The 27873-nt window shown below is 40.2% G+C and overlaps 1 protein-coding gene across 1 annotated transcript in view; it reads right to left on the bottom strand.

Annotated features, from left to right (window-relative positions):
* The window catches only part of LPCAT1 (lysophosphatidylcholine acyltransferase 1), a 59264-nt gene extending 32656 nt beyond the window's left edge, over positions 1–26608 (bottom strand). Inside the window, exons 1-7 of the mRNA XM_030966175.1 lie at positions 26350–26608; positions 20678–20820; positions 18985–19199; positions 9159–9271; positions 7709–7769; positions 5283–5341; positions 495–529 (exon numbers count right to left, since the gene is read on the bottom strand). Of these exons, the coding sequence (XP_030822035.1) occupies positions 495–529; positions 5283–5341; positions 7709–7769; positions 9159–9271; positions 18985–19199; positions 20678–20820; positions 26350–26439 (716 nt within the window). The 5' untranslated portion in view covers positions 26440–26608. The remainder of the gene's footprint in view (positions 1–494; positions 530–5282; positions 5342–7708; positions 7770–9158; positions 9272–18984; positions 19200–20677; positions 20821–26349) is intronic.
* Between the last annotated feature and the right edge of the window lie 1265 nt (positions 26609–27873).

Below are 27873 nucleotides of genomic sequence, written 5' to 3' on the forward strand. Positions count from 1 at the left end.
TTAAAATATCTTATATTACATGAATTTGCTAAAGAACCTCTAGAATAACATTTTGTTTTAAAAAAAGGTCGAAATTATACTCAGACAAGATAATGGAAACAGTATCTCCAAATTCTTTGAGTGGGTCAACTGTATTTGTGAGAGTAGACCAATTTCAAACAACAGCCAGAGATTTTATACAGTAAGATACCAAATCAACTTGCAGGTGTAGAGCAGAAGCAAGTTGTTTTACTTCAGGCACTTGGCTAAAAGAAAATAATTTGAAATAAAAACCTAAAATTCTTCCTGCAAACCAAGAGAATCATAGCAGCTGAAGTACATTATTTACACCTGGATTCCGCTTAATGACTATTAGTATAATTAGAGAATAATAGATAAAAGATAAATTAATACAAAAAAATAATCAAATAACCAGCAACTGGTTGACTATATATGCATATAAGCCATATAAATAAACACTAAGTGAGGAAAGCAATAAAACATTAACCACTTACGCTCCTGGCCCTTGCCACGTCCATGTGATTGTGTCCTAAGAAAAGAAGTGTGACATTTGCAATTAATTATTGTGCTTTCATTTTTTACATTGCACACAGCATAACTGACAATATATTACTAAGAAGCTTTCATGGAAACTTCTATGCTCTCTTTGCAAAAGTTCTTAACCCTGTTAGTAATCGGCCCATCTTTCATACAGCTCTATGGCCAAAATGAACACTGTGTGAAACACTAAGAGGACAAAGCACAGTAAAAGAAGTGAACAAGATGCAAATAGCAAAAAGGGAACAGAGACCTGTAAAGCAATATATAACAGGTAGGAATACGATGGTAAAAATCATCCCATTTTAAACTAATATTAAGAAACAGCACAGAAAAAAACCTGCATCACTTGGAGATGTGATTTAAGTGTACAAAAAAAGAATCTAAAAACCTAAAAATTAGTTCTGTTCTAACTGGGAAAAAGAGTTCAAGTCATTAATGTAAAGACAAGAGGACTCATTGAATTCAGGTTTCTGAAAGACCTGATCAGAAAGATATTTTTTCCAACCTACTGAGCATGTTCCAGTTCAGTTCTATGCTACCATCCAAACCCATTCTAGAGATTTCAGGTGATCACATGTGCCATGACCATGAAAAAATAAGTTAATCTCACGTTTTAATTATCATTTAGAGCAAAAGGCCACCTAAAGTGAAAATAAAAGAAAGCAAACCCATCCATAAAAGGTGAAAAATGCAATTAATGATAGAACAACAGCTTAGGGAATAGGGTCAGTATGTCATAAAAATACACTAAAAATTTAAAACTCGACATTTAACAATTATTTTCAATCAAACGAAATATGATAAAGGATGAGTCTATCTGTAGCAATCAATTTACCCGCATTTAAAAACCCCAGCTCCATGTAGTGGTATTTTAGAACTATAATGTGCATAGTTTTACTGCTACACAGTTTCTGGCTGTTTTGATGTCTCTGATAACACTCCAAGTAAACATATTATGGTTTTTGTCTTTTTCCCACAAGGAACTTTCATTACAAACCATGAGAAACCAGTGTAGATAGCTGATAACTTATCTAGAGACTAAATCTGCCTTATGGAGCACCAAGCACTACACATCTCCAACTCAGCTCTCTAAATTGCAAAGGCACAGAGTGAGATAAAGAAAAATGTGATCTCCATGAAAGTGTCTGGATCATTGAACAGTGCACAGGTATTTTCAGAATCCAGCCTCATGCTGCCTAGCTGCCAAGTCAAACTCAAGTAAGCCATCAACAATCCTGCAAGAAATTCCCAATCCAAATGTCATAGTTGACAGGCATGCTTTTTTTCACCAAAACATCAGGATGCATCAGGGATAATGGCCAGGGAAATGGCATGGGGAAAAAGGGATTCTGATCTGCAAGAGGCAGATCCATGTTATAGGAGACTCCTACCAGCATAGCCAATATCTTTATGATAAAAGCAACAAGCGTACAAAGGGAAGTAGGATTTTCCTTACATAACTAACTTACCTTTTATATTTATTACAGTTACCAGCTTACGCTTCTGGACAACATTCTCGTTGACTCTGTTCTTTGAAATGATTGTATCCAAGTAATGAATACTTTAAATTGTGTGGAAGTACATAAAATGATACAATAGCTTGGTTGGAAGGGACCTTTTAAGGCTATCTATTTCAACTCCCCTGCAACGAGCAGGGACATCTTCAACTACATCCTGTTGGCCAGAGCTCCATCCAACCTGACCTTGAATGTTATCCCCTCTGTTATTTCCACTCAGCACGGGAGAAACAGGCAGAAGAGTCATCTTCCAGAGAATTTGTATTTGGCACAAGAATATACTGAGAATCATATGCCAACCTTCAAACAGGAGATTGGCTGTGTTTTACAGGTTCAGTTAACCCTGATATACCAAAAGTGTACAAGAGCTGCTGCCAAACCACTTATCAAATAACACAGTTACTGGTGGAAGGCATATGGACATAAAATACATTTCAAATGGGTCTATGATATTTAAACAGGTATATAGTTTATATATTTTCATAATTTCCTAAGTAACAGCACTCTGACAGAAATTTCAAATGAAGAAACAAGGGAAAGAAGTAAAAAATTTGTAAAAAGGATTGCAGTAGAGAACCTATGGGTGAAGACATTAGAGCATTTATTTAAATTAGAATATAGGTAATAGCTCTCAGGCATCCAATACCTAAAATATTACCAACCTAGACAACCAGTAGCAAAATTTGGAATATCAGGTGTAAACAACATTTTAAGTCTTAGAAATTTCTTTCTGCTCATGCATCAAGAAGAGAAACATATTAAAATATTACTATTAAAAATCACTGATACAGGACCAGAGATGTCATGTAATACAAATAGTGACAAGCCCCAAGATGACTGCTATTCAGGGAGCAACTCTATAAAAAATATAAAACACAGAGCTCTTCACAGCAACCAGAGCTAGATTTATTTGCTAGAAAAAACCTGAATTTACTTCTTCACATTTGCCATGTTTCAGCCCACTGCAGAGAGTAGTGCTTTCCCTAGCTTCTCAACAGACTACAATGAAATATACAGTCCAGAGTGCAGACACCTACTACATTTACCCCAGGCTCTGATCTCAAAAAGCCTCTCAAAACAGCCAGGTGCACTCAAATCCAAGACTGTTCTCATCTATACTGTGGAACTCAAAGCTCTGAGCATGGATCAGAACAAGCACTTCAAGCAAAACACAGTGGGGTGACTGGACACAATGTATATCTGGAGTCCACTGGCTAAGCGAAGATCTTAAGAAGTTCCTTTCTAAACCTAAAATTATAATATGCATCAGTCAAACAACACAACAAATAGAAAGCCAGAGACATTTAAAGTTTGCTAAAAATGTTATCTTAGTATATGAAAACCAATTCTCATTCCCTACTCTGATCTTACATGTGTTGTGGTTTAATCCCAGCTGGCAACTAAGTACCACACAGCTGCTTGCTCGCTTCCCCCTCCTCCCCCAGGGTGGGCAGGAGAATTGGGAAGAAAAGGTAAGCCTTGACTTGTAGGTTGAGATAGGAACAGCTCAATAATTGAAACAAAATAATCTAACTCTGTATTCCTAACCAAAATAAACCTCACCTTCATGTACCACATCATATTCCTTCTGCCTCTCCTCCTTCTAACCCTGATGCAACTCTTCTGCAACCCCCAAGCTAATGTAAAAATAAAGCAGTAATAGAAATTATCACTCCTGTCATTAATGCTTAGATGTTTGGAAGGTCTCTAGGAATTAGATCATAGGAGGTTAAATGACTCAGTAAGGCACTGAAAATGAAGTGTTTTACAGAAAGTAAAAATAGTAGGAAAAACTTAAGTCCCATACACAGACTCATGCCAGCTCACAATGGATATCTATATAACTACTTAGAATTTCTTTTATGACATTTTTGCACTAATATAAAAATTATGAAGATTTTAATTTACATTTATATTGTTTTACTTCAACATTAGAAGCTCACAAATTTCTGTTAGTAAAGTGTTAGGAACATTCACTATTGGTTTACAAACATCGAATATTATGTACTACAGGCAACCATGACATTTCAGCATGCACCCGGATTTTGAAGATATTTACAAAGCAACATTTGATAGCTTTATATTGCTATGGGCTTAACATTTACAAAAAGTTACAAGGTATATTAATATGACATAAGTCACAGCACGTCTGCCATTTTAAATGGCAGTGCCATCAAAACTTCAAACTATTTTTAGAAAAGAATCTTTCTTCCTGAAAATATAACAATTATGTCAATGAAAAGTCCCAGGCAGCCTGCTACAATGCACTTGATACTATGTCACGCTGCTACTCTTGTCACAGCATCTGCCAAGATAATTTTTGGGTTTGTTACTGCAAACTATTTGATTGCCATTCCACCTCGACTCAGACAAGAGCAAATGGTGGTCTGTGTATATTAACTTTGCTTGGATCCTTTTTTGAATCAAGCCTATGTTTTATGTTTCCCGTGTAAATGACAGAAAGAACAGTGGATGGAAATATTTGTAAGCTACTCAGGTACCAAGAAGAAACAAAATTCTTTCTTAGAACAAGGGCGTGTTAATGGGCTAGTCAGAGATCTTCTGATGTGACATGCACCAGTAAAAGAGACTAGGTGGTCCTTATTTTACTTCTGACACTCTTCATACCCTCCCTAAGTAACTTCCACTTCAGAAGGGGACAAACTTCAGATATTGTAAATAAACATGCAATAATCTGCATTTTACCTGAATATAATTTACATTGGAAGACTAGTCAAAATTAGCTAATTGCTTAGCCAAGGGCATGGTGAATGTAAAACAGACAAGATGATACTTTTTAAAGGTGCAGAGGTCCTCAACATATTATCCTATACCATTCATCCAGTCACAGTAATTCATGACTAACACCCCCGAAGGCAGGAGATGAAGAAACACTTTCCAGCAATAAATGACATTAAGAAAACTCTCCAGCAAACACTGCAGGAACAGGGAGCGCTTAGAAACACAGATCCTGGACAAAAACTGCCATTTGTCTCATCATTTGTCGAGTACTTCTTGTAACAACCTGAACAACTTTCAAAGCAGAAACATTTAAACTGTCTCAGTTAAAACTCCCTAATACTGCTTGAGGCTTAATGAATAAATGCTTAACTAACAATAACTTAATAATGATTTTTGAATTTTTAAACCTAAAAGGTTACACAAGGGCCAATGCACTTCAATGAAAATACCCTGAATTCCAAGGACACTGCAAGCTGAACTTACCAGTTTGTTTGGATAACGTAAAACCACTGGCTGTACAGGAACCCCAGGAATAAACGCTCCTAGAAGGCACATACAATACATAATTGATTTACAGTGCATTTTGGTCGAGAAGAAATTTACTGCAGCAAGAAAAAAATCATATAACTAACAGACTTATAGGAAGTAGTTGATGGTGAAAAAACAGAATCTCAAAGTAGCCTCAAAAGTAATCAAAAAAGCAAGCCCTGGAGAATGACAATGTATATCCTCCTCTTCAGCAGACAGCTAATTAAAAATGTTTGCTTACATTATCTAAATTATCCTCTACCACTTACACATATTGTTACTTACACAAGTCAAAGCTTAGTACCAAATTCAGCTCAATAAATGAATATAAAAAAATGAGCATGCAGAAGATGGTTAAATTAATTTATTCCCTGTGGTCAACAATATTTTTGGTAAAGACCTTGGGCTTTCTTACATAAAAGAAGCTTTCTATTTTTATCAGAATAACAATAATTTATAGGCAATTTGTCATCTCTGAAATAACAGAATTAATGTCACTTCTATTCTGTAGCTATGGGAAAACTAATAGTTACAAATTGAACTAGAGCTATTATTCAGAAGCATTGCTTCACTTCATGGGAAAATTACAGTTCTGATAAATAAGCAGCACAAGTTCTATGTCATTTGCTAAGCATTTTCTTGGTTTCTAATACAAAGATTGTGTAAGTATGGTAAGTAACTTGCCCAAGACTTCTCTTAATATCTCTTTTTCTCATTAAGAAGTTAAGATTTCCCTCAAATTATGTTATTCTTGACAATTTACTATAGTCTCTCTAATATTCCAATTAAAATAAAGAACTGAGTAATTGAAATACACTGCATTTCCAGCATAACATTTGCTTTACAAAATAACTGTTGAGACTTAAAAGGAATAATTGTTTATGGAGTATAAACATCTTTAAATTAAGGTGGTCTGTATAGAATCCTTAAGAGATTTGGAGGCCAGCAGTACCTTCTGCTCAGTCTCAAAGAACAGTCTAAGCAACTTTTGAAATAATCCAAAGCTGACAAAAGCTGAGTGGTAGATGACAACACTACCATTTAAACACAAACACAAAACCAAGAAAATGTGCAGTAAGAGCAAGGAGCACAGGCCATGTTACCAGAATGGGGAAAGGCATCCTGATAGAAATAACTTGAACAGAGAGCTAAAGTAACATGATACAACTGAGGACTTTTGAAGCAAAGGATTTCTGGAAGGGTGGATGGATACAGATGCAGGTTTCAGCAGGAAAAGTGAGACAGTCAAGAGGTAGACAGCAGCATGCACTACAGCAGAGCAGAGGAAGACAGAGTGAGAATGTAAAGATGAAATACATGGTGTCTGGAATGTCTATGGCACAGAGGGAGAGCAGGAAATCAGGGCTTCACAAGAAGGATTCAGGCTAGCTTTCAAAGCATGGCCAGGATTCAGGTGAAGAGAGGAGAGCAAAGAGCTACAGAAGTAGGTGTTTCCCTAATACCATTCTGTCATCTAGAAAGGTAAGAGCTGAGAGAAAAGTCTGAGATACCTTCTGCCAAATGAATCAGTGCAAGGAACCACAGTGCTGACTCACTGCATGATATTCTAAGTGATATTTAAATTGCAAGCCAAACAAAACACACAGTAAGACCAGAAACTAGGCAGAAAACTAAGTCCAAAAACACATTCACAGCAGCCTTGCTCACTGAAGCTTCTTTATTGACCATCTCCCTGCCTATGTGATAAAGTTTACATTAAAGACTAGTGGTTTACTGCAGTACTGGCATTTGTCCCTACTGGAAATGCAGTTTACAGCTGTATCAATTTTCAGTGTTACACCCTCTACTAATCTGATAAACTAAAAGGGTGATCCTACTGAAAAGAGCTTAGAACATAGATGTTAAGTAAAAATTGTAAAAAATGGCAGCCTCTGTAACAGTGTTACATGGGAAACATTTTCATGCACTTTTCACCAAAATGCAACTCCACAGAAGAGTTAGAGAGGGATCAGCCAGATACAACAGAGCAACAAATGCTGGGCAGCCTGAAATAGATATACCACAAAGCTTAAGGTAGCAGTGAGTATCTAAATGCTGCATGACAGACCCAAAATAGGAAATGGAGGGGGTAAGGGGGAAAAAAAAAAGCAAAAAGACACAAACTCAGGAAGATACATTACTCCTTCAGTTCATATGCATCTCAGAAGCCAAGAAAAAACCTGAATTATTGAAACTGTTTTGTTCAACAGTAGAATTACAATCTTCCTGTAGCATCAAAATTTATATTCTAATTTCACCCTATTGCAAGGTTTTTAACTCAACTTCTGCAACAGCAAGCAAATTAAAATGCAACTGGTATTTCAGAAAATGAAGATACAAGGACATTCTGTAGAGAACAGAGAAATGAGCATAATACCTACCAGGTTTGAATGTAATTAGACAGGATCGGTTTGTGCAAGTGCCCTCTGGGAATATCATTATCTTGAAGTAAAAAAAAAAGTTGACTTTTAAGAACTATTTCAATGTGAATTTATTTATAAATACATATTTTCAAAGCTGTTATTAACTGATTACAGCAAAAATGTTCTCAGGGAAAAACAGTTCAGTTAGAGTAAAAAAAAAAATGCTGCTGAAGATGTCAAGTAAAGTTCTACCTTAATAGGAAAAATATTTTTCTTTATCTGTGATTTTGCCTCTTTCTCACCCTCTAATAATAATTCCATTTATTGGAACACTGACAATGATCAGAAACACTTGTTAAGTATGAGTATTTTCACTCATAGATTTTGGTCCTAGAAAAAGTATCATAGTCCGTTGTGTACCAGAACAAAATTCCTGCTTATGGGCTAAGAAAAAACAGTTTTCTCTTTGCTGTTACTTGGTATGTGCACAGATGCCCAGCCAGAGACTGAAAATACCTGAACAGAATTCTAAAAAAAAAAAAAAAAAAAGCAAAAACGATTAAGTTGAACCAATTCAGCAGAAGAGGGTAGACTGTACAAAAACAAATAAACAAAGCCCAGCCCCAAATCCATATTATAAGGTAACAAATCAATGGACTGGAACTAACATTACTAGTTTTATTGCCCACTCTGTCCTAGCTTGCTTTGAAATCTAATGATGAAAGTCATGATGCAAAAGCTATAAATCATCTATCACATTGTTTATAGCTGTTTAGAACATTTTTGCAGTACCTCCAGTACACAGAGGTACTGTTAGCAGCAATAATCTCACAAAAAATAAACAGAACACTAATCTCAAAAAAAAAAATAATCACAGGAATGCCTCAAATTTCCAAAATAATCACAAGCGTCTAGGAATCTGAGATCTTATATATTATTCTTTCCTTCCCATTGCTCTCTTTCAAGGCACATTATAAATAGCCAGATTTAAGGGGCAGAAAAAAGCCCTGAGCCATTTGTTCTATCCATGTTTTCATCAGGTGTTTTAACAGAGGTGGTTATTGGAACATCCAAATTTTTTGGGCTGCCTTTCCCAGCATCACATCTCCAATAATAGCAATGCCAAAATCTTGCAAACGGCAAGAACACACGGTACTTTCCCAGGTATTCTGCCGAGCACACAATTTCTTTCCTCTTGGAGGCCTTCCTCACCTGCTGTGGTCTGTCCATTTAGTACCACCTAAAAGCTGTCTAGCCATGTACTTACCCAGTTTCCCTCAAAACAATGCAATGAGAGATAGATGAAAATCTTACCTTTTATCTTCTAGAAGAAGGGGGTGGGGGAAATTTCATACACATGCACACCACCCCAAACCATCTAAAACCACCCACAATGAAGAAAGCAAAGCGCATATCCAAAGCCTGGAAATGCCAAATAGCATCTCTTCAGAGAAGCAGAATACAGTACCTGTGGCCATTTACCATCAGACTGGGCACGCCTCTTTATCTCTTCAACAGTTTTCCTGCGAGAATCCTGGTCTGACCGAGATACAAATACTGGTCGGATATATTTAATCAGAGCTGAAGAGGAGGGAAAACAAAAATAAGGACCAGCCTTTATGTTTCTTTTGCTTGAAAAAGATCCCCCACCCCCTCCATACATCCCCATTCCCACCCCACCACCAATTAGTGCTCTGGACTACAATTTTTGTTAAAAGAACATAACTATTTTACTATATTACACTGCAGAATTGAATACTCAGCTGAATTATTGCAGCTTTATTGAAGTATTTTCATAAGTTTCTGTGAGGAAAACTGTTTTCAAAATTTTGGCACTTTGCAGTTTTTAACGGATCAATACATACAACACAGATAATGTGAAACACGATGGTACATATTATGCAGTTTTCTGCAACAATGCAGCTGTGGCTGTGAATAGGCCATTTCCTCCCTCCACAAAAATCACAAAGTCTAGAGCCACTCCCAAACCAGCAAAGCAGCAGGAATCTCCCTGCTACCTAAGTGTTTGTAAAAGACATCCTAACAGTCAAACTGTCTCTGTCTTTAGAGCTTTTGTCTTCTATGACAGCTCAGCTCCACTAAAGGTACAGCACCCAGGATATATTATATACACGGATGTTATTTTTTGTGAAGAATCAGTGTCAACAGAAAAGGCATGCTCATTTTCTCAGCTGTCACTTATTTGCCTGTTCCTCATACCAGATGAATTAGATCTCAGACATCCTCTTTCAGGCTCAGTGGGAAACCTCTTGTATGTAGCCAGACAAAATCAAGATGAGCAAAAAATCAGAAATCAATCCACAAGATACCCTCCATGCATGTCTGTCACAAGGACACCAAAGAATACTTAAAAAATAATAAGAAGCCCATACAGCTCTTTTGCAGTGTCCAAAAGCACTACAAGAGAAGCACCTTCAAATATAGTGCTTCATGCCTTTATTTAAGCAGGTTGTCTTCCAAAACCTTTCAATAATTTTTTTTATCACGTAATCTTGCTTGAAGGTTCAAGAGTCACTAAAACATCAGCTATTCTACTTGCCTCAAATACAGTTTTCATTTTTCCAGCCACTGTGAGAAGAGCTCACTGACACTGTATAATCTGCTTTTTGTCAGGGATAGACTTGCTACATTAACGGATCAGCCAGTGCTTAAAGTGTGAAGAAAAAAACAGTGTAAGGAATTACAGCCCTGTACTCAGCAAAAGCTGCTGGTTATGGTGTTATCCCACTGGAAGTTTAGCCACTAACTCACCAAAATCGTTCAATTCTGAAGGTTCTGAGAAACTAATCTGTCAAACCTTACAGGAAGATCCCAAACATTCAGCCAGCCTCTGAAATATTACTCTTATCCCACAAGTTGCCACAGCTCAGGAGACAGTGTATCAGAAAAGTCACCTTACTCTTGTACTTTTTCCTACATGCCTGCTCTTAGACAATATCTACAGAACAATGCCTGTCAGGGGAGCAAAGATCATCTCTGGCCAGCTGGGGTTACTGTCAAGGTGAGGTAAAAACAAAAAAAAAAGCCCCAAAACAAACCACAAAAAGACTAACGCACAAATAATGGGGGGGGGAAACCCCACAAACACAGAACTAGCAATAAAAATAACAAGGGAAACCATACTTGGTATCATAATTGTTTTCTTCTTAGTGATCCCACTCCCGAGTTTGCCGCACTGCTGCAATTTACTGCTCCATAGCAAAAACATTATAAAGTAAAGGAAAGCAAAAGATCCAACATCCCCAGCCTTCACTTGGAAGTTTCTTTTACATTAGGCCCAAATGACAGAATTTAGGTTACTTCAGGCCAAGGAATGAATAAGATAATTCCAGAACTCCCAGGCTCTTTTCTGAGGACATGCTGCAAGCAGGGTCTTATTTATCACGCATGAAATTAAGCAGGCAGACAGATTTTTCTTTGGGCACTGTGACAGAAAACATCAGACTACACTGATGTCATCAGTGTCTGAGAACTGTACAGGCAAGATGGGTAAACTTGGGAGCTTTACTGTTACAACCTCCCCAAATGCAAGCTACTGTAATGCTACTAAGCTCCAGAGGAACACCAGGTGAGCTGTCTTACAAATGACCAGCACCACAAACAGGAACACACCCCCATGCAAAGAAAAACTACTCTGGTATGCTGAAAGACAGAGGCAACGGAAAGCTTTCTATGGATTTGTCCTGCCTGTTGAATTAGCCTATTAGGGTAGTTCCATTAAGCCTCACTTCCGTAGGCATTGGACTAAAAAGGCTGACGGAATCCTTGTTTTAATATTAAACAGAAACTGAAGATCCTGTGAGACATCAGCTACCAGTGGCCCTTAGTGGTTAAGTCCAACACTTTAAGTGAACTTGAAACTCTCAGTCATCAGTAAAAAGCTGAAAATACACACCAAGGGAAGGCTAACTTTTACTTTTCTTAACCACTTCTGAAAACAGAGCATAAGGTTACACAGACTTTTACTTTCACCACATATTTTCATGTTCAGTAAACACACAAATCTGAAAATTCAAAGGCTGTACCAAGTCCTCCTGTGCAAGAAAGTCAGGAGCAGGGCCAAAGGTCTGTAAAGAGAAGCTGAAAAACATACCAAATAGGTAAGCAAGATGAGACTGTGGTCAGAAGTTAAGTTGAAACACAGGGAAACAGTACCTAGGGTAGTGTGTGATAAAAGGAATAGGCAGGACTAAGGCGAAGTCAGGCCAGAAGTGAAAGCATAAAATGCTTCAGACAGCTGGCATGCTGAGCAACTAAAGGAAACAAGTAGAACTCTGCAACATGTTCAATAAACAGAACATAATCATATCCTTCTCTGCTCAGCTATTTAACAGTCCAAGACTGGCTGTAACCAGATAGTGAAGACCACACCTCAAGTGTTCAGAGATTCTGAAAAATGTGCTTGCCCAGCTCCTCTCAATCCATTAAAACCACCCTTGAATTATCAAATCTAGTGGGCAATGACAGAGAATCCATCAATTCACAAAATTGATCTTGTGAGTGTCATTATTCCAGCTTTTTCTTTAGCAGTGTCAGTCCCATTTCATTTAGTCCCTCTCATTCCCAATTTCAAATCATACAAGGAGTCCTGAGGACAGCTGACATGCTGTATTCTACCGTCTTAGACAGGAATTTAATATGCAATTTAAATAGTGCTGCTAAATCATTAAAACCTCTGTCTCTCAGGGCAGCCAGAATGCCACAGACATTCTAACCAACTGAAAGTTGCCTGAAACAGCCTTTTTAAAAAGAGCCTGCAAAAACTCAGTATTGCTTTAATTAATAGCAGGGTGGCAGCTCCAACTGATTTCAGAACCGTAACTCCCATGCAATCAATTTCAGCACCAGCACAATGCAAAAGCAAAACCCATCTTTCTTCCTCATAGGCTGAACACATACAGCTGGCGTCTTTAAACTTCTTAGGACAACAGCAGTGAAAAAATTATTTCCCGTTTCTCTTTGCAGGCAGGTATGTGTGAGGGAACCTTGTTTCAATTCAAGACACAAAGTGCCGTATAACACACAACAGCAGAAAGTATTGTAGCAAACCACTTATACCGGCAACATCACCCCTGGCTCCACAAGGCACCAGAGAACACAAAAAGTTATGGAACAGACACGGGGCACTACACACGGTTCTTCTAACATGTATCCATACACACATTTTTGAGTGGGCAGTTACATTTGCACCACTGTAGAATCAGCAACAAACAAAGTGACAGCTGTAAAAGCAGAGAATGCTGAAGTTGAGGCTTTTACTTCATCTCTCTCCTAAACAACACAAAACCCCACTACTACATTCCCCTGACACTCCAGGAGAATCCTTCAGAGGCAGCACAACTGGCTCTGCTTGCTTTTAACAGGAGGTAAGCTGTACAAGCAGCCTTGTACAGCAGGATATCCACTTTACAGTATTTACTCCACAGCTTTTTTCTAGTATGGAAAAAATACAGTTATTTTTCTACCAGCAGTCACCATGTTGTGTATTCTGTATTTAGGGGTACAAAATTCCATGAAGGATAAAGGTTGAAAAGCTCTATCTTGGGCTTAGTTTTCAAGAGTTGCCTTACTCAAATGTACACACTCACAAAGTTCCGAACTCACAACTTTTCTAGTGAAGTAACATCTAATACGAAAACTGCTCTTTTCTGTAGAGAAAAGAAGAAAAGAAACCTGTAAGAGGCTCAAAAGTATTCTGAAAGTTATAGGGGAAGAAAACCATTAAGGCTTTCTTACAATTACTTCCTGTGCATATAGACACAGAGACCTCAAAAATGGAAAAACTCAAGAAGCATACACACCAAATACACAAAGGTGTATCAATGCACAAATGTAATTCAACCAAAATTAGGAACTTTTGCACTTGGAATTACATTGTTCTTACCAAAGAAGTGTTATGATAGTCATGATACTCTAAAAGAGATTTGTAAAGCTGGTGGTAGTATCTTACTTTCTATACAGACTTACAAATAATATATATACTTATTTGACTCAAGTCTGAATCAACCACTGAAGATAAATGTATGTGAAGAAAACTTCTTCAAGTTTGACTAAATGCTTAGCAGATGGACCACCTGACTGCAGGCATGCCAAGTATTCATGGCATTAATGAATGGGAGGCAGCATTAATGGGAAAGTTCTTCTCCCTGCTTCCAAAGAGAAAGGCAGGAAACAATGCAGCCTATAGGACAAGGAAAGATCAGCAGTGGGAAGTAAATAACTGGTGTCCTCTTTAGCTTTAACAGAAGAAAGTTGTGGTATTTGGGTTGGTCTTTCAAAACGTGACACACCTCCTTTAAGGACTTCTTGAGGGACAAAGACTTCTTTTTTATCTCAGAGATACCTGCAACACCTGTATGAGGACATGATTTTATGTTTTAGTTTTCTGCTGGCAATCTAAAAGTATTTAAGGCAAGCAGCAGTATTGGTTTGAAGGTTTCCTATATACTGCAGTTTGTAACTTCAATAAATGATACTAACTAGCAATGGTGGTTTAAAAGCATTCCAGTAGCAGTTTAAATGAGAAGTAATTTTTACAGAATTTTCCAGGACTGCAAGCCAAATGATAAACACATACCTATAACACACAGGTGACAATGCAAATATTTTAAATCTCTCAGAGAGCTTCTGTGAGACTGAAACCTTGCAGGACCATCTGGGTGCCCACAGTCTGAAGGAAATACTGAATTTTGAAACAGAGTGTTTTAAAGGAGAAGATGAAATGGATAAGCTTGGCAACAACCTCAAGATGCTGCTCAGAAATGGGGAGCTCAAGTGTGTACTCAAGGCACGCTACAATGCCAACATAGCATAGGATGCTGGCATTCATCCTGGTGATCTCAGTGTTCAAGCCCCTGATTTACAGTGTACAAAAGAGAAGAAATCTGTAATGCCTTCACCTTAGAACAGGTTTTTCCATAAGGAGTTTAAGGACTGCTTTAGTAAATCTCATAAGTGTTTAAATGTGAGATTCTCACAAAAGTACTGTGGGGTTACTACAGTTCTCTTCCTTGTGTTGTATGGAAAGAGTGGGGAGGCACTTCGGATGCAGGACTAAAGGATTAGGTTGCACAACAGAGCTGGTAGGTAATTTGGCACCTTTTAAGTTTTGAGATGAAAACATAGCCAGCTACCCAAGCATAAATGCTTTGCCCTGAATTACTTTTATTCTCACCTTTTAGTCATGATGCTTGAGAAAGGCCCATAACGCACTTTCAAAAAATGAGCTTGAACGAAATTTCACGCGTTTACTAGGTGTGGAAAAAACCATCTACAACAGAACTGATAGTTTTATAGCACTATATGATTCTCCCTTTCTCTGTAGCTGTGCTGTGTTCTGCCAAACACAATTACCTTCTTCCCCTTTATAAACCTAAGGTAACATATCATCCTGTACATTTCACAGGTACCAACTCCCTCTCTTACAGAGAGTGGTGTTAGAGATATTGAGAAGTTGCCTAAAGTTTAAATTAACTTTTCACTTATATTTAGTTTCTAAAAGTTCAGGCCACTGAAAATGCTCAAATCATAAAAGTGGTCTGAAGTCCCCATCAATTCATATTTACTGATAAATTCCTTGTCCTTCTTACTGAATCATTTCTGCAGCAGGACCAATCTTTGCAGCAAAGAAAAACTACTTTTATCCAGGTTGCTTCAACAGCCAAAAATAAGACAGTGAAGTGTAACTATCCAAAATTTACACACAAACCTTGTCCTGACTTGAAGTGGGATTCAGTAGACAAAACAGAGACGTTTAAGGATCTGTACTGATAAATTGATCTGACTTCTTCAGACCATTTAAGGTATAACAGAATCCTTCATGTCATTTTCCCACTGTAAGACTGAAGCGGTCCAGCAAAGTTCACATCTCCAGCCTACCAAAACTCTGGCAAGTCATTGCATAGAAACATTCATCTTCCTTCAGCATCATGACATATTCCATCTGTTTGGCATTCTCTACTTTCCAGATACTGGGTTTTTTTTAATGATCATTGAAATACTGTTTACATTTGGGCAAGCAGTTCCTCCCCAGAGTTTGTTAACCTTGTGTGTGTGCCAAATGGATAATTTTCTTCACTACTGACCACTGACTGAAGAGTTCATAACTCTTCTCCCAGAACCAAAGAGCATTTTTAAATCTGGTTTTCTTTGTTTTCCTTAAAAGGATGAAGATATCTGTAGAGTCACAAGACATAAGTCTGCTTCTGAAATTGGACTTTGCAAACCAGGAGAGCTGCCTTCAAGTTAGACAGCAATAAAACCCTCATACACAAATACAGTTGTGGAGTACTTCCAATCCCATAAAGAACAGGCTTTTAATCATCTGGACTTTCAAGTGGATCAGAAGCTTAATATTCCATGACTGACTAACTAAGGGTACAATAATATAGGCAGCTGCTCCAGAAACCTATTAAAATGCTTGCAGAACCAATCTTAGTAACCATTTAGCAATCAGACCATTTTGTGCCTGCTAAAGCACCTGATCCCTCTGGTATACAGTGTACAATGTCTTAATAAACACTGTCATTACATCAAAAAGCCATTTATTTATATCATACTTGAATATACAGGATGAGGATGTACTCTTCACCTAAAGTCCCCATCCTTGGAAATTCTTTAAATTTCTTCTGCCACTTCCTTTTTAACATATTTAAGTCTGGTCAGATACCTAAATGAACGTACTTTATTCAAAGCTTCCCAGAAGATTCAGAATAACCATTCTCAAGACTCAAGAGACAACAAGTTTAGGAACATTAGTGACTGGCTCCAAAACCTTACTGAAGATGGTATACCAAGCCTGCAGGACTTACAAAACTGACGAACACATAACATGATTCTGACCTCTCTGGGATAAATTCTGGATGAATATCTAGAGTGTTGACAATTCACCAGGCAATCCAACAAAAACATGAGCACACTATCACATGAGCACAAGAGAAATATTAGTGGTCCAATAACATGAAATGTATTTTTTTATGTGTGTGCATGTAGAGAGGTGTAAATAACATTGGGATTAAAATACTAATCAAAGGAGAGGATAGTCAGCACTATCTGCTTCACAGAAAACTTCTCTCAAAGCAGTAAGAGATTTTGAAAAAATCACAGTTTTACCGGAATTAATTTTTAAGCCAAACTAATCAATACAGTGATTACTACCTCTCTCTTAAGGTCCATTTACCTAAAGATCCCAAACTACTGTAATTAATGTTGCTCATACAAAAGTCCACCCCTAAAAACAAAAATGGTTTTTGAACTCTCAATCCCAGTTATGACTTTTGGTATGCCTCACTTCTGTCGCATTTTTGTGAATGTTTCACAAGTGACCATATAACTTTTGTGGCTGCACAGCATAAAGCAAATGCAGCTATACAAGACAAAACATTCATTTATATGACCGCACTGAACATTCCAGTAATATTCCATCAAATCACTACACGTTCTCTTTTTCTGTAACTGGTTGTACTCACATATGAATTAAATGAAGTGAGTAATTTTTAAAATTTATTGTAGGAAGTCTAGACTTTCAACGGAATCCTGTAAAAGTTACCTCAAAATTAAATTAGATATTTAGAAAATAATTCGATCTTCTTAATACACATTATTTGTGCTACATTCAGGGGAACTACAATCTCCATATCCCTAGAGATTCTCCTGGCTCCCACTGACTCTACTATGTGGGATACTTCAGTAGCCATTATAGCACTGTCAAATGCCATTCTGCCATTTCATCCCATTGCAGCAGCACAACATGGACTGGAGTTACCCCATTTAATTTGGGTCCTCCAGACAGACCACCTTGACATCAAAGGGAGCTCCACACAGACTACTTTTATTTTGCTGAGCCAGCAATTATTAAACAGTCAACTGAGTCACCTGAGAAAGAAGATAAATCAGCCCCTGCTTCTACGTCTGGACTGCTCCTAAAGCCCAAGTTGGCCTGGATACACCTGTGCTGTACAAGACTGCCAACATACTGTCTCACAACAGTATCTTCTTTCAGTACTGAACAAGGGAGTTCAATTTCTTGTTGTTTTCACACAGTGTTGTTTGCATACACTTGTTTTCAGAAACACGTGCCTGCCTGCCTGCACCCTCTTCCTTTTGGTTCAAAGCATCTATTCATTTTTACATAGATTTTTCACTGCCACAAATTTCTAAACGCCACTAGTAAGATATTCAACAAGATTAAGATGCAACTACCGATCTGGCCTGAATTTTACCTCATACAGGCAGACCCTTATATGACAAGATTCCTTAAATGAAACTTCCATAGCTAACCACTCATCCTTTGTGGCCATGTCTCAGCTTCTGGTTTTGAATGTGACCTTAAAAACAGATTGTCTAATTAAATTTTAGAAGGATGTCAGCACCAACAGCCTGATTCCACTTAGTTGCAAAGGAGCTCAAAACTTTTGTTTAGACTTTTACATTTAAGAGTCCTACCCGTGGCCAAAGTAAAATCTTTTGTCACTTTTATATTACCCATCAAAATCTACATAATGAGACACAGGGATATTCTTTGAACTTTGCCAGTCACTAGACACAACATGGTGGGCTTCTCCAAAATGCTTCCACACAGACTTTGGGTAGAAGTCTACAAGCCCAAAAGCTTACACAATTTTTTGCCTGTCACAAATACACCAAAAATCACAGGTGTCCCTCAAATATTTGTGAGAACATATATGAATAATTCCAAAGATAGTATTCAAGCACTACTGACTCAGGCATCTGCTTTTGTCATGACTAAACCCAAGTGCACACCAATCTGCTCTTATGCTCATCTCTCACACTCTGCCTGAAACAAATTTATTGATGTGTGAAGGATTAGCAGCACTCCCTCAAGGCAGGGTAGTGTTCAGAGCAGACCACATTCCTAAAACACATTTCTGGGAGGGCACCCCAACTTGCACCAAGCCTCTGTAGACTTTCTGTCTAGCATCAGTCTTTGCTTCCATAGCCCCATCCTAATTTGCTTTTCCATCTGGCAGGTCTTAAAATGTTACAAGTTCACTGCAAATTAAACCACGAGTTCTGCAGGATTGCTTTGACTTCATACAAGGATTCAACTTCTGAGAAAGTGGAAAAAGAAAATTCCCCTCCCCACCAATTTTTTTAATTGACATTCAGAGTTGACCAGTTTAAAAAAAAAATTCTCACCATACATTATGGCAAAATTTCCTTTCTCTTTCAATCCTTCTCATACACACCCAGTGAACATTCCTAAGCAATCTTTTTTAAATTGTTCTTGAAAAATGAAGTATCTACCAACTTACTTCCCCAAACAGGAATATCTTTGCTTTCTGCCTTCATCACAATGGAGGCGAAGGTCATGGTTACTGGAATGGCATCAAAGTAGGAAGAGTGGGGAGCCACCGTTAATATCGCTGCTTCTGCTGGCAATGCCCGTCTGCCTTTTACATTTATCCAGTGGAATCCACCAGCAAGCCACATCATTCTCATTATTGCCTTCAGCAAAATATCCACTATCCTGTAAAGAGTTGGGAAAACAGTTATGTTGCCACAGGAACACCTTAAAATAATAAAATGAAAAATTACGTGCATGAAAGTTCAGATAGGATATAATGCTTAAAACAGAGCTGGAGCACTGCACATACTTTGTTCTTCTCTTTCTCAGCTGATTTTAAACCACTTTTTAGGTAAGATGCTGTTCAGCTTCACTTATACCTGAACAGTAATTCATTCTAGTCTCCAAGACTGTCATTTAGTTCATCATTAATTTTAATTCAGACTATGACTGTTAAGTTTCTTCTACACAAGGCCTAATAAGGTTTTCTAGTAACACCTAAAAAGCTCTAATAAATTCAGCCCTGAAACATGCTATTAGGATATTGCCAGAATGCACTTACCCTGATTCTTGATTTCACATTTACTCAAGCAAAACGGGATGAATATAGGGCAGAAAGTCCCAAATACAGGAAGGCCTACAGGATACATATGAGAGCTCTGGAAATATTTTACGTTCTTCCCTTTCCCCATCTTCTCCTAAAGATTTTTGTTTCTTGTGGATTTTTTTTTTTGAGTGGAAAAGGTTTTTTTGTGGAGTTTTGTCTTTTTAAACTGACAGTCATGAAAAGAGAAACTTTGAATCAAGAGAGCACAAAAATTGAACGCCACAAATTGTAACACTTACACGGATAGGAGGCTGGAGAGCAGGGTAACACTGAAAATTGGAACAAATAAGGAAGGGAGAATCTAAAAAGATTCAAAATAACTGTATGCAAGACTGAAGGAAGCCAATTATTCCATTAGTTATTGTATTGATATCACTCCAAATGAAATGTAAAGTGGTTCTCAACCTCCTTCCCTCCTGTGATGCAAAACACAATGAGCTTCCTTCATGCTAGTGCCAGCTCCCAATTTTAAAGTTGTCTATAGAAGAGGTGATACACTCCTCCTTTCCTGCTCCTCAAATAGCAGTTTTCATGGATGGGAGGACACTGTCTTACATTCTACCTTAATTAGCATTGCAATATCAAAGCAACCACAGACTTTCAATAAGCGCCAAAGTATGGGCAAGCCCTCGGGGAATCAACACAAGTTTTGTCAGTTCATCACAGAGTAGAAGACGGTGGGGTGAAGCAGTTTAAAACAACAATTCAGAATATGAAATCTGGGCACATTCCATAGAGTCAATCTTCATAACCAGAAGTTGACATTACAGGAATAAATGCAATGGAAGATGCCACAACAAAGCTTCACACTACCTCCTCAATAAAGACAAGAAGCCAGAGATTACCAGTGTAATTCTTGGACCACCTGGCAAATCAAAGAGTTGAGGCATTTCTAATTTCCCAGCTGAGGAAAGTGTTTAATAATTTTTATATTTTAATTTTGAAGAGAAGAGTAGACCTCTGAGACAGGTAAAAGGTATTTCCCATCTCCTCTATTCTGAACTGCTGAACTTTATAATGATCCTCTCAGTATTTCACCACACCAGTGACTCACTTTCGCCACCAGGAGAGGGGCTTTTCAAGCTCTTGCTCATCAGATCCCATTGAAGCAATGAATGCAAAAGGCCAGGCCAGCAACATCATAAAAGCAGCAAAAAAGAGTCGGATAGGAAACAGAGTCAACGTCATGAAGGCAATCTGCAAAATAAAAATAATAATAAAAAACCATTATTCCAACACAATTTCAGACTGAAAAAGTCAGTGATTCCCATAAACTGATACCATTTCTTAACTTAAAAATATCTAATGGTAGAAACAGCAGAATACCACTCAATTCCAGATATGTCAGATAAGGTTAAAAAAAGCACACTTTTCAATATCACAATAGCTGGGCAAGGATGAGTAACAATGCATAAGGGGCTGTCTCATGTTGTGCTTAATCTGATGCATCTCCAGGCTGTTATGGAAAGATTAATCCATATTCTTCTCTTCCCCAATGCAGATCTAGTCATCATGCAGCTCACTCTCCACTTCCTCTCACTTCCCAAAACAGCTCAACAACCAACACACTCTGTAGGTGCACAAATCTGTAAATCAAGGGTAGGTGCAGGGAACACACAGCGGGAGATACCACTCCAAGATATCACTTTCAAGCCCTAAGCTACCAGCCCACTGCAGTTGGATTTTACAGTGCTGGCACCATCATCCCATAACAACCACAATCTCACTCTCCAGAACAGGATTCCAGTCCCTATGGAGACTCTGCCTTAGTTTGCAGAACTGACAGAAAAAGGAATTTCTTTTTCTTAGATAGGCTTGTTTCCCAGATGACCCAGTAAAAACTTCACACACTACAACAGTCAGATGAGCACCAAAGTTACACCAACTCACACAACTGCATCCACAGACAAGACCACCATGTCTGGCAGCAAACAGAGGAGCATTCTGGAGATGAGAGCAGCTGCCTTCTAAGTTTCTAAGATGAGAAGGACCAGTCACTAAGAAATAAGCGAAGCAAAATGCAGGTGAGGACATAGACCTTTGGAATTCACACCTCCTCCCTCCCTCCCACTCTTGCAAGTCTTCTCCTACTGGAGGGCAAAGCTGAATGGCAGGTGACTGGTAGTGAGGTATTCCATCCCCTGACTCTCTGTACCAATGATCCTTTTAGTGCCACGTCACAGAATGAAAGCAGCAGTTGCATCCATAATGCTATAAAAGATGGCATAAATGTGCAGAAAAGGCCTCTTGGTCTTCCAGAGACAGCAGGGATAGTAATGGCCAGCAAGAAGCAAATGCTCCAAATGTACAGGGTCTGGCTGTGACACCAGCCTCTTTTTAGAAGGCAGTAGTTCAGTACCTGCTCACACAAAAATTTGGCAGGAGAGAAAAGTATGTCTACCTCCTGAAGAAGGTTAGGAATCAAGAAAGGTGCTAACATTTGAAAAGTAGTTCTGTCTGTATCTACGTTCAGACATCCTCTCAGGTAAGAAAGCTTCTATCCTGTAAAACCTATGTACAGCAACAGTGTCAGCATCAGACAAAAAGGGAGAAGATCCTGTCCCCACTCGTCACTGCCAGAGACCAGAATGCAGGAGACATACACTCAGGCTCTGACCTTATGTGGACACTATTTTGGTGATCACATTCCTACATATTTGAGATGTTCACAGAGACATGTCTTCCATTAAAATTACGAATTCTGTTTGGCAACAAGTAATGCATGAACACCTGTGATCTGAGATAGATTTAAAAACTCTTAAAGGTTCATCCAGAGGTGTACTTTGAGGGGCTCAGCTCATGACTAAAGAAATCTCAAGAGGGGTGACTGCAGCTTACTTAACACTTGGTCTACAGCATCCAACTCAGTTTTTCAGGAGCTGCAGCATATACTGTGAAAGACCTATGGACAGCTTGTAATGGAAGGCTGCCCTGGGAAACCGATCTCCATTGTTCCGTCAGAAGGGCTTAAATCTGATGTAAGGCAAGTCACTTAAATTAAATAGGTATCATATGTTCCCCTTGTTTGGAGAGACTGCATTCAGATTTAAGTATGACCTCACAATGAAGGTATAAAATACGAACTCAAGTTTCAAGTTCTCCAAAATATCAGGTCCTGCGTACCTAAGCACTGAGCAAGAAAATCACAGAGTACCCCTGTTTCTACTTCTCTAGGTCTGTTTCCCATCTTGGAAACCAGTATCACAGCTCTCATACACAGGGAAGCTAAAAAAAATGCAACTTGGAAATTACCAACACCATAAGAAACATCACTAAAACAAGTTTATTCCCAACAAAATTTCCATGATTTGCTACAAAGGAGCAGTCACAACACTGAGAAAGGAAATACTATTTGACACAGTAGAAGTTTTGATTTTTCTTTTACACTTATCAGATAGAAATTACATATTATACTTCCTCAGTATTATCACCCCTATAGCTCAACTCACCAAAGACAGCAGTGCAGGAGCTAGAAATTAATCCCTCAACCATTGTCTCACTACCCACTTCCCCACTCTGCAAGTTCCCCAGCAGACACATCCATGGAGATAAATACAGCCGGATATATTTTCCTGTGCAGCTAAGCCAATCTAACAGATCGCTGCTGTGAAAGAGTGGTCCTGTTCACTCTCTCCTCAATCCTCCCCCTGAGTCAGCTCTAGCACTTATGTGAGCTACCAGTGAGCCAATATAGCTCATTAGTGAGAAAAAACACAGCCATCCCAGCAAAAGAAAATAATCAGAACACAAAAACACAATGATATGCTGGTTTAATGAGCCAAATCAGCTCACTAAGGCACCAAATGAACACCAGTACTGGTGAAATAAAAGGGCCAGAAACACTGGAAGAAAGGAAAATGGCATTGTATTATGTTTTGAAGCAGCATGGAAAAAAGCTACAGATGCTTACTGACAGCTTTTGCCTGCTCTGCAGTGGTAACAAGAATCAAGAGCTTGGACTTACATGACAGGTGCCCAGAAGATGTTAGCATGAACAAAATCCATGGTTAATAAAATCATGTCCGTCTTTCTCACAGAAAGAATATTTTTATTATAGTACTGAAAAAAAACAGGTAGCTCCAAGAATGGCCCCTACTGTCACTCAGATCACAGTAAAATAGCCATAATTTCTACTGATGAGACTGCTCTGAAACGGTCTTACTGCTTTCATGCTCTTGTAATCTCCCAGTTTTTATAAAGTCAGTGAAAGATGACTTGAGCAGTTCCTTGACGGTCAAAAGGATCTCTCTGTACTGTTGTTCTTTCTCCTCGTGGTTGTTTTACCCTCTCACTTTCTACCTTTCTTTCACTCCCACAGTCTCAGGCTGGAACATGCTAAAAAGCATCTACTGAGCTGCACTAATGAATAAAAAAGCTAATCTAACCTCTTGCAGAGTGCAGGACCAGGTTGTAGCAAAGATAATGGGGCTATCTATCTGGCACACCATCAGCAACAGACACCAGACCACGGGACAAAGCAGTCTTGTCTCCCAGTCCCCTGGGTTCCCTACTTCGTGTAGCTACATTCCTAACCTTCCTCGATAGCCTGTGCAATCCCAGGAACCCCGTTAGATTCACAGGACAGACAGAAAAGCCTGTGACACAGTGCATGCCTGCAGCTGAACAGGAAGTGAGTTCAGCTGCAATAGCTCACACCGAGTGCTCCACAGCTCTCCAAGGCTGTTCGGAGGAGAATTCTCACTTCTGTAATTCACCTGGGGAGCATTTCTTCTCAAGTGGAGCAGTTCCACAGCGCTGCTTTAACAGCTTCTGTCTCAAGCACAACTTTTAATCAGTGAAGAGGCTGGAAAAACATGACTAAGGCAAAGAAAAAAAAACCTACCACAGTTCTGTATGCCAGCTTATGGGCTTTTTCCTGCATAAAACTCCAACAGTAAGACTGAAGGGAGGTTGGGTTAAAGAATTCTGTGCTGCTGTATGTCAGTGAAAGACTGCTCGCTTAAAAAGCAAGTCTGAGACACAGTCTGGTGAGGAGGCTGCTCCTTTGGCCTGTGCACTGTGACAAACTACAGCGGTTTCAACACATCTCATCTTCACTGAAAACAACGGATCCTTCAAATCCATTGGCAAAGCTCACCTGTCATACCTAGGAACAGGGCAGCCCACGCAGAACGCAGGTGTGTTCTACAACCAGACACTTCCCTGACACAGCATCGCAAGGTCTGTCAGGACTAATATCCACAATGCTAGTAGCTCCTGTGAGACTCAATACTGCAAAAACTGTCAAATGGAGTCTGCTTTCCTCTCCCAGCAGTATTTTAAAAATTTTTTATAAATAGCCAGGCAGAAAGCAACATTAGTTGTTATAACTGGAGACAATCCTAGTCCTTATGAGCATGTGCTATCTTTGCTTCTCTCTGCTCCCTGAAAGACTTCTACCTCATTAACTGCATTAATCATGACTTCAGGAACAAAGTATGGTTTGGAAAGGACAGGAAATCTTTACAACTATGCAATTTATTGAGGAAGCTCTAGATAAAAACTAAATGAAGCAGATGACACAAACCTTCTCTCCCTTTTCCAGTTCAAGCAATAATTAATGAGCAACCAATGAATACACACTGGGCAACTTAATAAAAAGTGAAAACCTTTTCTGCTTGAGTATATTATAAACTCCTTGGCTGCCCCATAAGTAACATGAGGCACATTCTGATGTTTTTCAAGTCAGGCCATACATATCTTGTATTAAGCATCTGGGCAGCAACAGGGCAATGCAAAAACGAACTTCATTCAAATGCAAATCAAATCTGGATCTAAAGTGCCTTGACCCAAGAGGTTCAATATTAGTGAATCATAATTTCCAATGTTAACAGGTACTGAAGGCTGTCAGGCACCCAAAACAACAGCATTAGGAAGCATTACAGTGATGGAAGTGGCAGAAATGGCCAGCCCATCATTAGGTGAGCCTCTGACGGTGTTTCTTCCTCCAGCCAGTGACCCAGATCTTACCGAAAGCCTAAGACAAGGGCCATGCCCTCTGAATACCCAACCACTTACTGCTCACCGTGCGAGGCGAGGCAGAGGCACGGAGGGGGGGAAAAAAAACCCTAAAACCAAACAATGAAATAAAAAGCCACGCAACTGGAAATTTGCATTTTAATACCGCCTCCTGTAGTCTCACCGCTACCTGCACAATACAATACCTAAATTACGCCGCAGGGACTATTTATCCAGGGGCAAAACTTCAGCCGCATCGGGATGCCTCGGCCCAGGTTAATACCTACCTTAACGCTGAAAAAGAGCGGCTTCGTAGGGCTGCTCCCCCGCCCCCCATTTAAAAAAAAAACCCGAAAACCAGAAAAACCGAAAAAAACTCCCAAATCTCAAAACGCCAAGAAAACCCATAAAAGGAACCCCAAAACAAACAAAACAAAAAAACACCAACAGTTGTTTTTTCTTTTTTTCCTTTGAAGAAAGCATGGGAGCTCAAGTTGAGGCGCACGCTCCGCACTAGAGCATCACGGCCGCCCCCAGACTCCCTCTCTCCCTGCCGCCCGCCCGCCCGGGCACGGCCGCCCCCGGCCGCCGCCTCGCACACGCCCAGCACCGCCCGCTGCCCGGCTCCGGGCTCACAAAGCGCCGCCGGCACGGAGCGGAGCCCCCGCCCGCCGCAGGACGCGGCCCGGCAGCCGGTGCGCCGAGGGGGACGCGCGGAAGGAGGCGGCGGCGGCGACGAAGAGCGGCCCGGCGGCCGCACGCCCCTACCTTGGCTTTCTGCAGGGGGCTGAAGCGCAGCTGGTGCACGAAGGGGCGCGCGGCGGCGGCCCGCGCTCCCGGCTGCCGCCCGCGCAGCATCCCCGGCCACGGCTGCTCAACTTCATGGCGGGGCAGGACGACGGGAGGACGCAGCGCGGGAGAGGGCGCGGGCTCTGCGCGGAGGCGGCGGCCGCCGGTCCCGGGTAGCGGCAGCAGCGGCGGCGGGCGGGAGCGCGGAGTGCGGGCGGCACCGGCGGCCGAAGCGCTCCCCGCTGAACGCCGGCCCCCGCCCTCCCGGCCGCCCGCGCATGCGCCCTGCGCGCCGGTTTCCGCGTCGGGTGGGAATGGGAAGCGCCTGGGAATGGGAAGCGCCGGCGGCGGCGGGGTGGGCACGCACCCTCCCGCCCTCCTTCCCTCCGCCCACCTACCCACCCTCGGAGCGTCCCCCTCGGAGCGTCCCCCTCGGGCATGCCGGGAGCGCGGCCCCGCCCGGCCGCATGAGGGGCGCCGCCCGCCCGCGCCTGGGGGCCGCGCTGGCGCCGTATCCCCCGTGGCTGGAGGGGGAATGAGGCAGGGCTGCCCCCGTGGAGCTGCCGGCAGCGCCGCGCAGGTGCTGGCACCTCGCTGGAACCCCTCTAACGGGGTTCCGCCGGGCGTACGGCAGCGGGGGGAATTTAGAGAAAAAGGGGAACGCTCCGGACTGGAGATGGGTGTGAGGTGCCGCAGCTGTAATGGAGCGCGCGTCGGTGGTGCTAGATGGGCACCGCCGCCGTACCTGGGAGAAGTTAGGTGTGGTGCCGGCATCACGTGGCTGGAATTGGTGAGGTCTGTGGGGAGAGCTCTGTTCCGAGGAAACCTAGACAGATTTTAATGAAGTCTGGCTAATTTGCACAGTGGGATCTTGACAGAGTTGGCTGAGGAAGTAGCTAAGTTTGGGGTTTAATAAATCTTAAAATGAAAAGTAAGTTACTGAGAAGTAAAGACAATCGTTCGTGTTCTGTCCATTTTCAAAAGATCAAGCTGGATGTTCTGTACTGTTCTTTACTGTTTTAACATAAACCACAGGCAAAACATTAGAAAAAGAAACGAGATATTTGATACAGAGATAAGTATCCTTACCACTATCACTATAAGACACTATCCTTAGTGTCAATTACCTTGTCTTATAAAACAACTCTGATAGACTTATTCAGTAATACAGGTAAATTGATAAAAGTAATTGCAGAAACATCATGGCTTCTGTTTTTAATCTAGTAGGCTTAAAACTGCAAAGTGGTCTCCAAGTCCTTTGGTTAATACCATATGTACTTCTAATGACTAATGCTGTTGAATGGTCAATGTGTTAATTAGAGAAATAGTTTTGAACTTCTGAAAGATCAGCAGAGTTTTCAGAGGCTAGTCTTCATGGTTTTGGGGTGTGCAAGTTTCTGCAGGCTCAGCATTTTCAAGATTTTTACCAGAGATCCAAGATCAACTCACTGTTAATGAAATCTATGGATGTGCTAAATGGTAACTTAGTAAACTGCTGTGAGA

Source organism: Camarhynchus parvulus, chromosome 2, assembly GCF_901933205.1.
Source record: "Camarhynchus parvulus chromosome 2, STF_HiC, whole genome shotgun sequence".
Classification (NCBI taxonomy): domain Eukaryota; kingdom Metazoa; phylum Chordata; class Aves; order Passeriformes; family Thraupidae; genus Camarhynchus; species Camarhynchus parvulus.